The sequence below is a fragment of the Dromiciops gliroides genome, chromosome 1, assembly GCF_019393635.1.
Source record: "Dromiciops gliroides isolate mDroGli1 chromosome 1, mDroGli1.pri, whole genome shotgun sequence".
In the NCBI taxonomy this organism is placed as follows: Eukaryota; Metazoa; Chordata; class Mammalia; order Microbiotheria; family Microbiotheriidae; genus Dromiciops; species Dromiciops gliroides.
In genome coordinates this window covers 332,958,870-332,972,340 of record NC_057861.1, presented here as the reverse complement: position 1 = coordinate 332,972,340, position 13,471 = coordinate 332,958,870, and the positions used below count along the sequence as shown (strand labels likewise).

Here is a 13,471-nt window from a genome sequence, read left to right as displayed (position 1 = left end):
TATTTTTCCTGATTAATGCTGGGAAAGAACGATCATTCCTTCAGTCCTGGGTCTTCTATTTATATACAATTCCTCTACAGTTGTTTATTATTTGTCTTCCATTTGTGTTCTGTAGGTGTGTTCTGTCCTCACCAGACTAAAAGATCCCCAGGCTTTGTGGCTCCTCTCCACCCATTAGACTAGTGTCTCTAAGAACATAGGAGAACATGTGGGAATAATGTGGTTGTCTTGTGAATTTCTGGGATAATTTGCATTTCAGGTTGAGTACTGATTATGAGGTGATAAGGATTATCCTAAGTTATTGGCTTGTTATTTTTTTTTTTTGTCCTTTGGTGAAGCAGTTGAAGTTATACATCTAGTTAGCTAAGTGAGTACATAGTACTCTTGGGAGAGCACATTGTTTCCCATGCCATCAGGAAGCTTCCTAATTGGGCAAGAATATACCTGAAATTGGAAGAATGGACCAAATAGCTTGGTCCAGAAAGCTCAGGAAGGGGGAGGGGTAAATCCCTAAGAATCACTTGTATTTTGTTTGTTTTTGTTTGTTTTTTTGGGAGTGAGGTAATGAGGGTTAAGTGACTTGCCCAAGGTCACACAGCTAGTAAGTGTCAACTGTCTGAGACTGGATTTGAACTCAGGTCCTCCTGAATCCAGGGCCAGTGCTTTATCTACTGAGCCACCTAGCTGCCCAAGTCACTTGTATTTTGAAGAGAAGAAACTATTCTTATCAGAGGTGACATGGGCAGCAGATCCAGTGACCACTCTTATCTGAGAGGGAATCAAGGGTGACCAGTTTGGGCTTAGGAGAACATTGGTATAAGGTGCCTTAGGAAATTTAGGTCAGCCTACTCTGAGATTAGGTAGTTTTCTTTTATATGCATTTTTAGTGATCTTGTACTAGTATATGATTTATGAATATGTATATTCTCTTTTCCTTTATAAACCAAACCCTAAAAAACAGCTCATGGCCTGGAATATGTGGAGATAAGAAAGTATATCATAGCAAGAACAGTTGGGAGGATAGCAGACAGAGAATAGAAGGAATGAGGTCTCATTTGTTGCAGAACTCTGAACTCAAGCAACCAAGGTGACTCATGGGCCAGGAAGGGACAGGAGGTTCAATGCTTGGTTGGGGGTTCAGGGCTCAGAAAAGGACTGAGAGGTGAAAGCTATGAGGGCTGATGGTAAGGATTCTTCAACTAGCTCTAAAAGAAGTAACTGCTTCCCTGGGAAATTGTCAGAGGGTCATGAAGGCTTAAAGCCAAGCACTGTCTCCCTTTTAGCTTGTGCACAATGTGTGAAGAAATTGTTTTTCTCCTGGTATATATTTTTTCCTTCCTCATTTAAATTTCTCAAATGTTGCTGCCATGGGTATCATTGCTAAGACTCTCAATGCCCCACATTAAGTATCAGTGTAACTTAGTGGGATGAGACTTCTGACTTGAAGGCTATACCTTGTTTAAGAAGAACAGACTATGCAAAAGGGGAGATGAGGTATTATGAAATATAATCAGGAGATTCAAGAGGTGGGGTTTTAACTCAGGTTCCTTCTTATTCCTAATCCAGTGCTTTTTCTGGGACACTAGGCTTTCTAGAAGGTGAATACTTTAAAGTATAAGCTGTCTCTTGACTTTGATTCCTTGCTGTTGCTATTCAGTTGTTTCAGTCATGTCTGATTCTTCATGGCACCATTTGGATTTTTCTCAGCAAAGATAGTAGAGTGGCTTGCCATTTCCTTCTCCAGCTCATTTAACAGAGGAGGAAACCAAGGCAAAGGGGGTTAAGTGAGTTGTTCAGGGTCACATGGATAGTAAGTGTCTGAGGCAGGATTTGAACTTAGTTCTCGCTGACTCCAGGCTCAGTGCTCTATCCACTGAACCACTTAATTGCCCCCAGTTTGATTCCTAGTAAGATTCTAAAATGGATTGTTTGAAGGTATGGTTTGTGAGCTCTTAGAAAAGAAGGCAGTGATCATTTATCATGGTTTCATTGAGAACCAAACATAGCAGACCAAACTAATTTCCCTATTTTGGGAGGGGTTAATAGTCTACTACATGTCAGAGGAATGAATTAGAGAAACTTCAAATTCCCTTTGAGATCCTTAGATTGAGACTTAGGTCTATGATATGTTCCTATGAATTTCATTGATTTCAGCATGGGATTTAATTACATTTCTCATATCCTCCCAGACAAGGTAGAGAGATACAAACTGAATGATAGTAAATTTAGGTGAGGTCAGAATTGTCAGAATGAAAGGATCCAGATGGCATTGATTAATGTATCAACCTGAAAGTGGTCTCTAGTAGAGTGCCTCAAGGCTCTGTCCTTGGCACTGTTTTGCTCAATGTTTTTACCAGTGACTAGGATGAAAGAAAAAATATAGATGGCATGCTTATCAAATTTGCAGTTCATACAAAATCTACAGGATTAGAAAATGTTTGGGTGATGGAATTGGAATTTAGAAAATATCTCAGTGAAGTGAAGCTAAAAAGATATAGACTTTAATAGGGATAAATGTAAATCTTACACTTGGGCACAAAAATCAATTGAGCATATCCAGGCAGGGAAAAGCATGGCTAGAAAGCAGTTTATGTGGGGAAAAGTCTTATCTGTATAATAATAAGTTTAGACTAGCTCAACTTAAATCTATCTTTATGGTGCCTTTAGCTTGAAAATAAGGGAGGGAATAAGCATTTATACCACACCCACTATGTGCCAGGCAATGTGCTAAGCATTTTACAAATATTCTTTCATTTGAACTTGAAATCTGGAATCCTATGATCTATGCGAATGTGTGACATGGAAGCCAAACAAAGCTCATCATTTCTTAGGCTGATTTTGTAGAATTATAATTCTTGCATCTTGAGCAAGAAAAGTGCTGTAGGGGGTGGCTCGGTGGCGCAGTGGATAAAGCACCGGCCCTGGATTCAGGAGTACCTGAGTTCAAATCCGGCCTCAGACACTTGACACTTACTAGCTGTGTGACCCTGGGCAAGTCACTTAACCCCCATTGCCCCACAAAAAAAAAAGAAAAAAAAAAGAAAAGTGCTGGACCCAAGGTACCAGGCCCTAGTTGGATCACTTTGACAGAAGTTCTGGAAGCCACATTTTAAAGACCCACTCATAATCTGGAATGATTCCAAAGGAAGATGAAAAATATGATTAGGAGCCATTTGAAATGAGCATTGACCAAACAACTGTTTACTGTAGAGTAGAGAGGACATGGTGTGGGGGTGTGTGAGATAGAGATCTTCATGTATTTAGGGGGCTGTTATGTAAAATAAAGGTTAAACTTGCTCCACTTGGCTCTGAAGGGCAAAATTTCTAGGGAGGCAGATTTCAGCTCAACATAAAGAAAGCATATTAATAATTCAAATTGGCCCAAAGTGGAAAAGGCTGCTTTGGGCAAGAAGCTCCCCATTGCTGGATGTTTTCAAACAGACTGAGTGACTACTGGTGGAGGATGTTGGTGATGGGACCTCTGCTTTGGGAGAGGGGTTGGAATAAGGAATTTTAGAAGTCTCTCTTCTAGTTTTATGATTAAATCTATGTTTCTCTCACTCTAAGAGATCCTCAGAAAGAGATGGCAGGGATCTCATAAGGATCTCAAGTCAAAACTTTTACTACTAATGATATGTCCTATACCTGACAGGTGTGTGTGTTGAAGGCACTTCCCCTCTCCCTTAAGGGTTAAGAAGGGGGTGATGGGATAAAGGACAGATGCTTAAAGGTGATAGTAAATAGGGGAGGAACAGCCACATCTGGTAGGCAGGACTCTGAACTAACAATTCTAGGCCTTTGCTATCTTGTTCATCTACATTTTTCTTGATGTAGTTTCCCTATTTACTTTCCTCCATTCCTTTATTTTCAACCCTATCGTGTTTCAGTAAGCTCAGCAGAAGAAAGGTTTTCATTCTTTGCCTTCCTGGAAATCCAAAGTGACTTAGAGTGTCCCCAGTTTGGAGGGAAGAACCTTTGGATGGGCCTTTTAGTGAATAAAGAAACCCTGTATTAGTGGGAGCATGAGTTCATCTATGTGTGCTCTCTGACATCCTGCCTGGGTCATTTCTTTGTGCCATGTCTACCTCTATTAGATTAGTGGCTGAAACGGAAGATATAGGGTATGGGGGCAGGGGATTAGGGAAGTTCAGGTTGTGAGAATGAAGGATCAGGGAGCTGCCTTACCTGGGTAGGGGTGGATTCCATTGGCAAACACGGCTTCAGCTGCAGGCTGTCCATTAGCTTGTGGGGGAAGTCCGGTGAATCCGTTCACCCCAATGGGGGATGGGATGCTAGGCACAGCTGGTGCAGTGATGCCCGGAGGGGTGCTACCACCTTGGGAGCAGGAGGGAGGAGAAAAAAGAGAAACACAGGCACAGCAAAGGTGAAGGATCCCAGGCTTTGTATAATACCTTTCCTCACTGGCCTTCTACTTTCCAAGGAGAGATTCAGTCTGACCTTATTGTCCCCTTAACATGCCATGCTCAGTCCAACTTCTGAGGTTTTGCTTGTGATATTCCTCCCTCCTCCCCCACCCCATATACCTGAAATGCCTTTCTAACTCCTCTATGCCTGTCCAAATCTTACCCATTCTTCAAGATTCAGATTGAGTCTCATTTCTTCCAGGAAGTCTTCTTCCCGAGTAACCAAGCCCACTGACCTCTCTTTCACTGAGTTCCTACAACACTTAAAGTCTGAATCACAGAGTGTGGTGTGTGGCCATATACGGTATGACATTGTCTTCTAGTTGGTGGATGTGTGACTTGTCTGCCAGAGTAAGCTGAGCTCCCCAAGGAAAGTGGGCATGCCTCATCTGTATCACAACGTGGTGTAGCACAAGGTTGGGAGAACATGAGGTGCTCAGTAAGGACACATTTATAGATTGAATATTTTCTCAATTGTTCGGTCTGTGTTATCACGTCTGGGTCCCTGTGAATGCTGTTATTCCCTATCTCCCCCAACCAGTTCTACTAGATGGAGCTCTCACTCCTCAGGTAGATAGCCTTTGAGAAATCAATACAGAGGTTAACTATGGGCATCCCCATCCCCACCGTGGTCTGTTTTATCCCACAGGGATGATCTATAGGTCAGACCCAGCTGTTAGTGATCATGATAAGGATGATGATGGGGATGGGGATGACACTAATGGTACTGATAGTAATGACACTGATTGGTGGTGATGAGGTAGTGATGATGGTGGAGATGGTGGTGATGTTGGTACTGACACTGATGGTAGTAATGATGGTGTTGGGAACTGAGATAGTGTTTGTAATGGGGATAGTCAGGGCAATAATAGAGCTATGACAGTGGTGGTGATGATGGGGATAGAGATGGTGGAATCTACCTACTTGTCTAAACTATCAGAGGTAATAATAATACTAAACCCCTAACCTCCTCCTAATCACAGTTCAGGATCTACTCCTTAAAATAGCCTTCCTGTCTCTACATTGGCCCATGTAAGAGTCCATCCCATGAAGCTGATCTCAGTAGCACTTCTCCCTTCCCCCATTGAGCTGTCCTAAGCCAATGTTTAGTCACCTCTGAAGAGCAGAAAGACCCTCATGCCTTTTCTGACACTGCTCTTCTCTCCCCTTCCATGAGACCTCCAAGGTGGAGCAACTTACCTGAGGTTGGGGTCATGGGGGCGGCCGCAAGGCCATTCATGTTGAGTGCTGCCATCTGCTGCATCTGGGCTGCTGCGAAGGCTGCCATGGGGTTCAGGTAGCCTCCCTGTGCTACGGATGCCATGATGGCCGCCTGCTGCTGCATCAGCTGGGGCAAAGGGAACGGGGAAAAAATATCACGCGCTCCCAGGTGGGGCTGCCCCCACCATCTTGGGGGGTCATGACTCCCCTTAATATAGCCCCTCATCCCTGGGTATCATAGTTCTTCTCCTTGGCCCTCACAACTTCATGGAAAGCATAGCTTTTGCTTTCTGCACAAATGTCGGTGTTGGTAGTGGGACACAGTGGGAATTGAGATCCTATGGAGTCACAGCTTGAGAAAGAATATACTATCCTTTCAAAGGAGATTATGAAACTAGAGGGGATCATTCCCCTCTAACTACACTAATTGAAGTTGGGGAGGGGGTATAGAACAGTAAAGAGTTATCTCTATTAAATTATAAATTGGGGGGGGGCAGCTAGGTGGCACAGTGGATAGAGCACCAGCCCTGGAGTCAGGAGGACCTGAGTTCAAATCTGGCCTCAGACACTTAACACTAGCTGTGTGACCCTGGGCAAGTCACTTAACCCCAATTGCCTCAGAAAAAAAAATTATAAATTGGGGGCCATCTGTGTTTTAGGAATTGTAGTCCTAGGAAATGGAGATATCAAAAAAAATTCAGACAGATTCTTGCACATGGGATGAGAAGAGGTATGTGAGGATGGGGCAGTGGCAGGGGGGAAGGGAATATCTCAGGCTGGCAGAGGGGAAATGATGTTAAGAATATCTTTGGGATATTTTGGGGAAAGTAAGGGCAAGCTGGAGGAGAGAGATAAGCATATTGGACTATCAACAAAGATAAGTAGGAACAATGTAAAAAGGAGGAGGGATGCCTAGTATAGTTCAATCTAGATATAAGAAAAGGAACAGGCTCAAGAAGGTTCTCTAACAGGTTAGAGAGAGGGGAGAGAGAGAGAGAGAGAGAGAGAACGAGCGAGCGAGCAAGCGTAGCAAGAAGGAAACTTTACACTTCTAGTGACTAATGCCTAAAGTCAGTCTTAAAGAATCATAGAATGTTAGAAACTGGAAGGAACTTTAGAAATTTAGTTCAACTCCTTCATTTGACAGATGAGGAAACTGAGAATAAAAAAAAGGAAGTGACTTGTCCAAGGTCTAACAGTTCCTAGTGACCATGGCAGTGTTTCACGGAAGTACTAGAAGGTAGAATTCAGGTACATAGCATAGTGCCTGGCACAAATAGGTGCTTAATAAGTGTTTATTTATGACTATCAGATTGATTAGCTCAAAGAATCATGACTTCAGATGTTAAGGCCAAGAGGAGGGTATAGTGACAACAAATTGTCCCAGCAGGCACTGTTTACTACTTTAAGCCTATGCTATGGTGAGATGCTTCTAGTCCCATGACTAGCTGATCAAGTACATGAATTATACTTGTGAGATGCTTCAACTGTGTAAACTTTGTGTCCTCATAGTCCCTCACAATGGACTCAAGTTCACTTAGGATATTCAACTATATATGCTGAGGGAAAGGAGAAAGCTGGCAAGTCTAGGACCTGGGGTTTCAATTTTTTACCTCAGGAAGCTCCCTACTTTTGATCTCTAGGTAACAGTAGTACAGTCCATTAGAAAGAGTTTGTCACAGCCTGTCTGTCACTTCTTGACTGTAACCCTGACTGTGACCTTTCTGAGCCTCAGTTTCCCCATCTATAAAGGTGGGGATTATGATTAGGTAGCCTCAAAGGCTCCTTTGGGCTCTATACTCTCAGTGAAATGAAAGCTGATATCATCTAATAATCAGATGGGGTATGTCACACATGTATTTCTCCCCTCCTGGATAATTTCAGCTCTATTCCTCACTATCCCTACCTGTGACTTCTTGGGTTATAATTAGGATCTAATGTAATAATAGCTACTCACATTTCTGTGGCATTATAAAGGCTACAAAGTTCTTTATGATAACTTTGTGGGCTGGTATTTCTATCCCCATTTCACAGATGAGTAAACTAAGGCTTAGGGAGGCTAAATGTTTTGTCTGGGATGGTACATCTACTCAATGTCAGAAGTGGTACTGGAACCCAAGTCTCTCTTTCTTCTAAGCCTTTTGCATTTTGCAGGATACTAGACAACCTTCCTGGATGCATGATAGTATTAGAAGAAATTCTTTCTATGTCTGCAGGGCTATAGACTCTAAAGACCCTGGACAAAACTGGCTACAAGGATAACAAAATAACTCTGCCTTTACTCCTTCCCTTATTCTGATTAAAAACAACAACCATAGGGGCAGCTAGGTGGCACAGTGGATAAGACACCGGCCCTGGATTCAGGAGGACCTGAGTTCAAATCCAGCCTCAGACCCTTCACACTTACTAGCTGTGTGACCCTGGGCAAGTCACTTAACCCCAATTGCCTCACCAAAAAACAAAACAAAACAAAAAAAAACCCAAAACAAAAAACAACCACCACCACCACAACCATAACAAAAACAAAACTATCTTTTCTCATTTGATTGACTTCTTCCTTCTCAACCCTTTTAGTAGACCCATCTCTTTTATGGATTAGCAAAGGCAGCATTCAACTATCTGTTATGATAAGAGGGCCACCAGGAAACTAGAAATGTCTTCTTCACTAGCATATCATGGGGCTTGATAGTCCACTGTTGTAACTGTATTTCTTTGTGTTAAGAAACAATCACCCATTAAAATAAAATTTTCCTAGGATGGGAGTAAGGGAGGAGAGAAGGGGGACTGTCATATGCCTAGTTTTATCAGTTATCAGAGTTTAGGATAGGATTAGGTAGAGAATGGTAAAGGCACTGGGCACTTAACAGGCAACATTAATATGAAGGAAGGAAGTGGATCTAAAAAGGGGTGGTTGGGAGTGGCTGATGATTTTTCTTACTTGTCCTAAATTCTAGTCCTACTTCACCATTTTCTAGCCATGGGACCTTGGGAAGGTCACTTACTCCTTTGGGACCTCAGTTTCCCTAACTGTAAAATGATATAGTTGCACTCAGTGTTTCTGAGGTCTCTTCCAACCCCAGATCTATGATCCTATGAATCTTTCTGAGCCTCAGTTTCCCCATCTATAAAATACTGATTGGACTATCAACAACTATCTGCCTTACCAACCTAATGAGGGTTGTTACGAGCAGTGGACAGAGTTATATCCATGAAAAGTGCCTTAAAATGCTATGCAAAGGTGGTCTATTATTATTATTATTATTATCTCCTGTTCTGTCTGCAGGTTTTCCTTGACACCCACCATTTATACATACCTACTTAGCCTCCAGGTTCTCCAGCTTTCCTTCTCATTAGGTCCCCCAATATACTCTTACAGCTGAGCTCATTAACATACCATTCTCACTTCTGCCCCTTTTGGAAGGCTATTTCCCCCAGTGTGAATTCTTCTCTCAACTTCCCCTCCCCCTTCCCCAATCCATGTTCTTCCCCTTCAGAATGGTTGTCTTTAGGAGAATGCAAACTCCTTGTAGGCAGGTCAGGGATTGTCATGGTGTTCTCTGTTTCCCTGGCAGCTATCATAGTGCTTTTGCACATGGTAGACATAATAATTGTATGTTGAATCAATGGATTAAATGTCCCTCCTTAAAGAAGCTTGCCCTGATTAATCCCACAACACTTGAGCTTCAAGTAATTACTCTGTTTGCATTGTAGTTATTATTAGCACTATTCGATTCCTAGAGGGAGTGGCTTTCTTGTTTGCCCAGCCAAACCAGGGACTCTCCAAAGACAGTCTTCTTTATACTTACTCTCTCCTCCCCCCCTCCCCAAATTAGACTGGGGCCTCACTTGGCCAGGAACTCTACCTCTCCCATCAGATTAGGGCTTCCTCCATCATAAACTCTTTCAATCCCAGTAACAGAGCAGGGGCTCCCTGAGGTTAGGGTCCATATCTCTTTTTCCCTCTGGCTCTTCTCCAAACAGAGAACTAGACATAGGTGGCTCAGGACAGATCCCAGTAACTCCCTGGAGCCCTCCTTTGCTGTTTTCACATTGTTTCCCCCTTTTCACCACCACCCTGGTGTTCACGTCTCCTGCCCCAGAATCATTTCTACACTTACTGCCTGTGCATAGGCTCCATATGCCCCGAACTGGATGGCCATAGGGTTGAACATGCCCATCTGGCCTGCCATTTGCTGCATCCGCCTCATCGTGCGCTCCTTGTCAGTGTCTGCAAACTTGACGACCAGGCTGGATGAAGCTCCCTGAAGTGGTTGGAGAAGGAGAGACTGTGAGACAGATACCGACTAGGGCCTCCCTCCCTCCCTCCCTCTCTTTTCCCCTCCCTCCCTGTCTCCATCTCCCAGGCCTGGGCATCTCCCTTCTTGATATGGATTATGCCCCTGATTCTGAACATCTCCTTTCCCGTCTTTTCTGGAGACTGTATTGAGATGGGTTATCTTGGGGAAATTCTTATTCTCTCTAAGGTTCTGGAATCCTAGAGAATCTCTTATGTCAAACTATGATAACTTTCCTATTATCTGAGCAGAGGGAACAATGGTTCAGATTGAACAAGAGTAGATCAACTATATCATCAGTCTTCCTCCAACACCCAATTTAATTGTAGAGTGATTCCAGTGGTATATTTGGTTATCCTGATTCTTACACCATTAGAAGTAGGTGAGATCTTAGAAGCCCCTTAATCCTACCATCCCATTTTATAGATGAGTAGAGTGAGATCCAGAGAGGTTAAATGACTTTCCAGAGTCACACAGCTAATAAGTATCAGAGGCAGGATTCAAACCTGCGTCTTTTGATTCCAAATCCTATGCTTTTTTCACTATACTACCCAGATTGACTCAGGCTAATATCAAATTGATATTAAAATGACAAAAGACACCATTGTGCCTTTTGTGAGAACAGTGGTATTATTGGTGGGATGAGAGGATGTGTGGAGAAGAGGGGAGTTCAGGGCTCTATAGTCTGCAATTCTGGTGTACAAAACCCACCAGCTGTGGACAACTGGGAGTGGCTTCAGTCTTAAAAATAGGATGATCTGGCTAAAATGAATGTCAATAATGCCAGAATCTCTCTGGACCCAGGCAAAAAAGAACAAGGAGAAGAGAGTTCAGGATGTTCAAGCTGTTGATTCAGAGCTCCTCCAAGCATTTAGTCATCTGACTGGCCACTCTTTTTCTTTTCCTTCTCTCCCTGCTTCCAAATCACTACAGAACTTCTCAGGCCCAGGGCAACAGAGGATGAGGAAGCTACTGAAAGATGCTGGACTAAGAGCCCTATTCCAGGAGTCAGGAGATCTGGGTTGCAGTCCTGGATAGCAAAGCACCTTGTACTCATTAAACTGGATTTCTCTCTGCCTGTGGTCTGTCTATCCCCTTCTCCATATCACACACAAATAGGCTCATATAGGCACACACATGTATATCTTATGTACATATATACATAATTTACATACATACATGTATATATATGCCATAGTAATTATATAATTTGTTTTTGTTCATTTTTCAATTGTGGCTGACTTCATGACTGCATTTGGGGTTTTCTTGGCAGAGATACTGGAGTGGTTTGTCATTTCCTTATCTAGCTTATTTTACTATTTTACTATATTCCAGTGATTTTACAGATGAGGAAACTGAGGCAAATAGGGTTAAGTGACTTGCCCAGGGTCACACAGCTAGTAAGTGTCTGAGGCCAGATTTGGACTCAGGAAGATGAGTATTCCTGACTCTAGGTCCAGCACTCTATCCTCTTTTCCCCCTAGCTGTCTATATAATTTGACACATTACTAACTTGTTAAATGATCTTGCCCAAGCCATTTTACATCCCTGGACCTTAATTGTCCTATCTATAAAATCTGCCAGGAGAGTTTTGAGGATCAAATTTGAAAAATGACATGAAAGTAATTTGGAAAGCAGAAAGGACCAAACACATGGACCTGAAGTAAGATCATAGATTTTAGTTAATTGGAAGAGACGATTGGAAATCACCAATGACTTAGTCTTTCATTTTACATATTGAGAAACTGAGGACCAGATCCTTGGGGAAAGTCACACAGCTTAGCAAGTAGTGTATCTAGGATTTGAACCCAGGTCTTTCAACTACAAATTTACTACTCTTTCCATTATAACATCCTGCTTCTCTGTACAGAGCATTGGTCATTGTAATAATGATGATCCCTAGATTTGTACCAGAGGGTGAGCTGGAAAGTCCGAACTGTGGTAAAGGGTGGAGAAGAAGGATTTCTTGTGACATGAAGTTCCAAATTAGGGAGATCATGTCATAATCTGCCCTTCCTTGCCCCCTCTCCTCAGTTTCTAGTTGAATTCCTTCTTGGCAAATGGATGGATTTTGGAGGTGGGAGACTCATTGATTCTCCCAGATCCTTCTCATAGTTATGGCTCTTTGACTACTGAGTTTCCTAATGCACACAAGTGCTACTAATAATTATTGGGCATGGGTCCTAGATACGGTAGCATGGGCACACTCTGGATCGTTAACCCCAATGAGTGGAGCCCAGGACTGCTCTAGGGGAACTGACTGGGCTGGGATCTCCTGTTTAGAGCCTATACTGTCTTAGGGCAGAGGAAGTTCCATTTGGACTCAGTACCTCTATTTCCCCCACTCTTTTCCTTCCTTGCCATGATTCCTTTCTGTCTTGCCTCTACTCCCTTCCCTACCACTATATCAGTAATGCCTCCACTGTTTCCTCTTCTCCCCTTTCCGCTTCTTGATGCTGAACTTCCTTGATAACACTCCATTTTACTCAGCCCCAAGCCTTCCTTCTCTCTGCTCTCAAAGGGCAAGGCCTTTCCTAGAGATAGATTTTCCTTTTTCCAAGCCTTTATGGAGAATCCTACTCTTAGATCTTGTTTGTGGCTTTGTTTGTATTTATGTGGGGATGTGTGTGTATGCACAGATGCATGCATGCGCTTGAGCACATTTCATGATTACTTCTTTGTGTGTGTGTGGGCACCCATTTGTTTGTTAATGTGTCTATATGCATCTATGTGCTGATAAGTATATGAGCATATATGTGTGTATGTCTGATGGCCATGAAGCAGCCTTCTTTGAGTAAGGAGAATTGGAAACAAGCTTGGCCAATACAATTCAACTGGGCAGACAGGACCAAATAAATCATCTCCCTTCTTCCTATTCTCTCACTCCCTTAAAAACCATAGTGATACTCCCTTTAAGATGAGCCTTGTGCCCCATCAGGAGTGGGGGAAAGGAGCATCTAAGATATACCAACACTCCTAGTTCCTGAATCATCCTATTGTTCCTACTTTACTGGCATTGTGTGTGTGTGTGTGTGTGTGTGTGTGTGTGCATGTGCAAGTACATTGTGAGTGTGTCAGATGAATTGTGTTGAATTGGGGGCCACCTTTTCTTACTAGCATGGCTGTCTTCCTCCTTTGCCCAGCAAAGAGAAAAAAATGAATGGGAGTTGATGGTGTGAGCTCTCTTCTTTTCCAATCCCCAACCCTGGGTCCTTGGTGGCAAAAACTAATTTCCTGACCTGTCAGTGGCCTTGAAATAAAGTCTTTCTTAAGTCCAGCCCCTTGTGAACTGAGTGGGAAATCTGAGCTTCAACTCTTGATAAAATGTCAGAGGTTTCTAGGTACAGTGAAAAGAACAGGGCTTGCAGTCAGGAGACTGGATTCAAATCCTATCTCTGACACTTACCAGTTAAGTTATTATTTTGAAGAAAGTGATTTATATGCAAAACATGATCAAGATGCAATTTATTATCAACGGAACTCTTTCTATTCCTGTTCCCCACCCATAATAAAAAAAATTACACAAAATTT

The 13,471-nt window shown here is 42.7% G+C and overlaps 1 protein-coding gene across 33 annotated transcripts in view; it reads right to left on the bottom strand.

Annotated features, from left to right (window-relative positions):
* The window catches only part of CELF4 (CUGBP Elav-like family member 4), a 585,818-nt gene that overhangs the window by 41,493 nt on the left and 530,854 nt on the right, over window positions 1-13,471 (bottom strand). For 32 of the 33 annotated variants that reach the window (XR_006354073.1, XM_043975762.1, XM_043975767.1 and 29 more), the window contains 3 exons: window positions 9,764-9,907; window positions 5,625-5,772; window positions 4,186-4,335 (listed from right to left, as the gene is read on the bottom strand). Coding sequence is in view for 32 of the 33 variants with exons in the window: in XM_043975762.1 (XP_043831697.1) it covers window positions 4,186-4,335; window positions 5,625-5,772; window positions 9,764-9,907 (442 nt within the window). In the remaining variant the exon portion in view is untranslated. The remainder of the gene's footprint in view (window positions 1-4,185; window positions 4,336-5,624; window positions 5,773-9,763; window positions 9,908-13,471) is intronic. The other variant, XM_043975766.1, reaches the window with a different exon arrangement.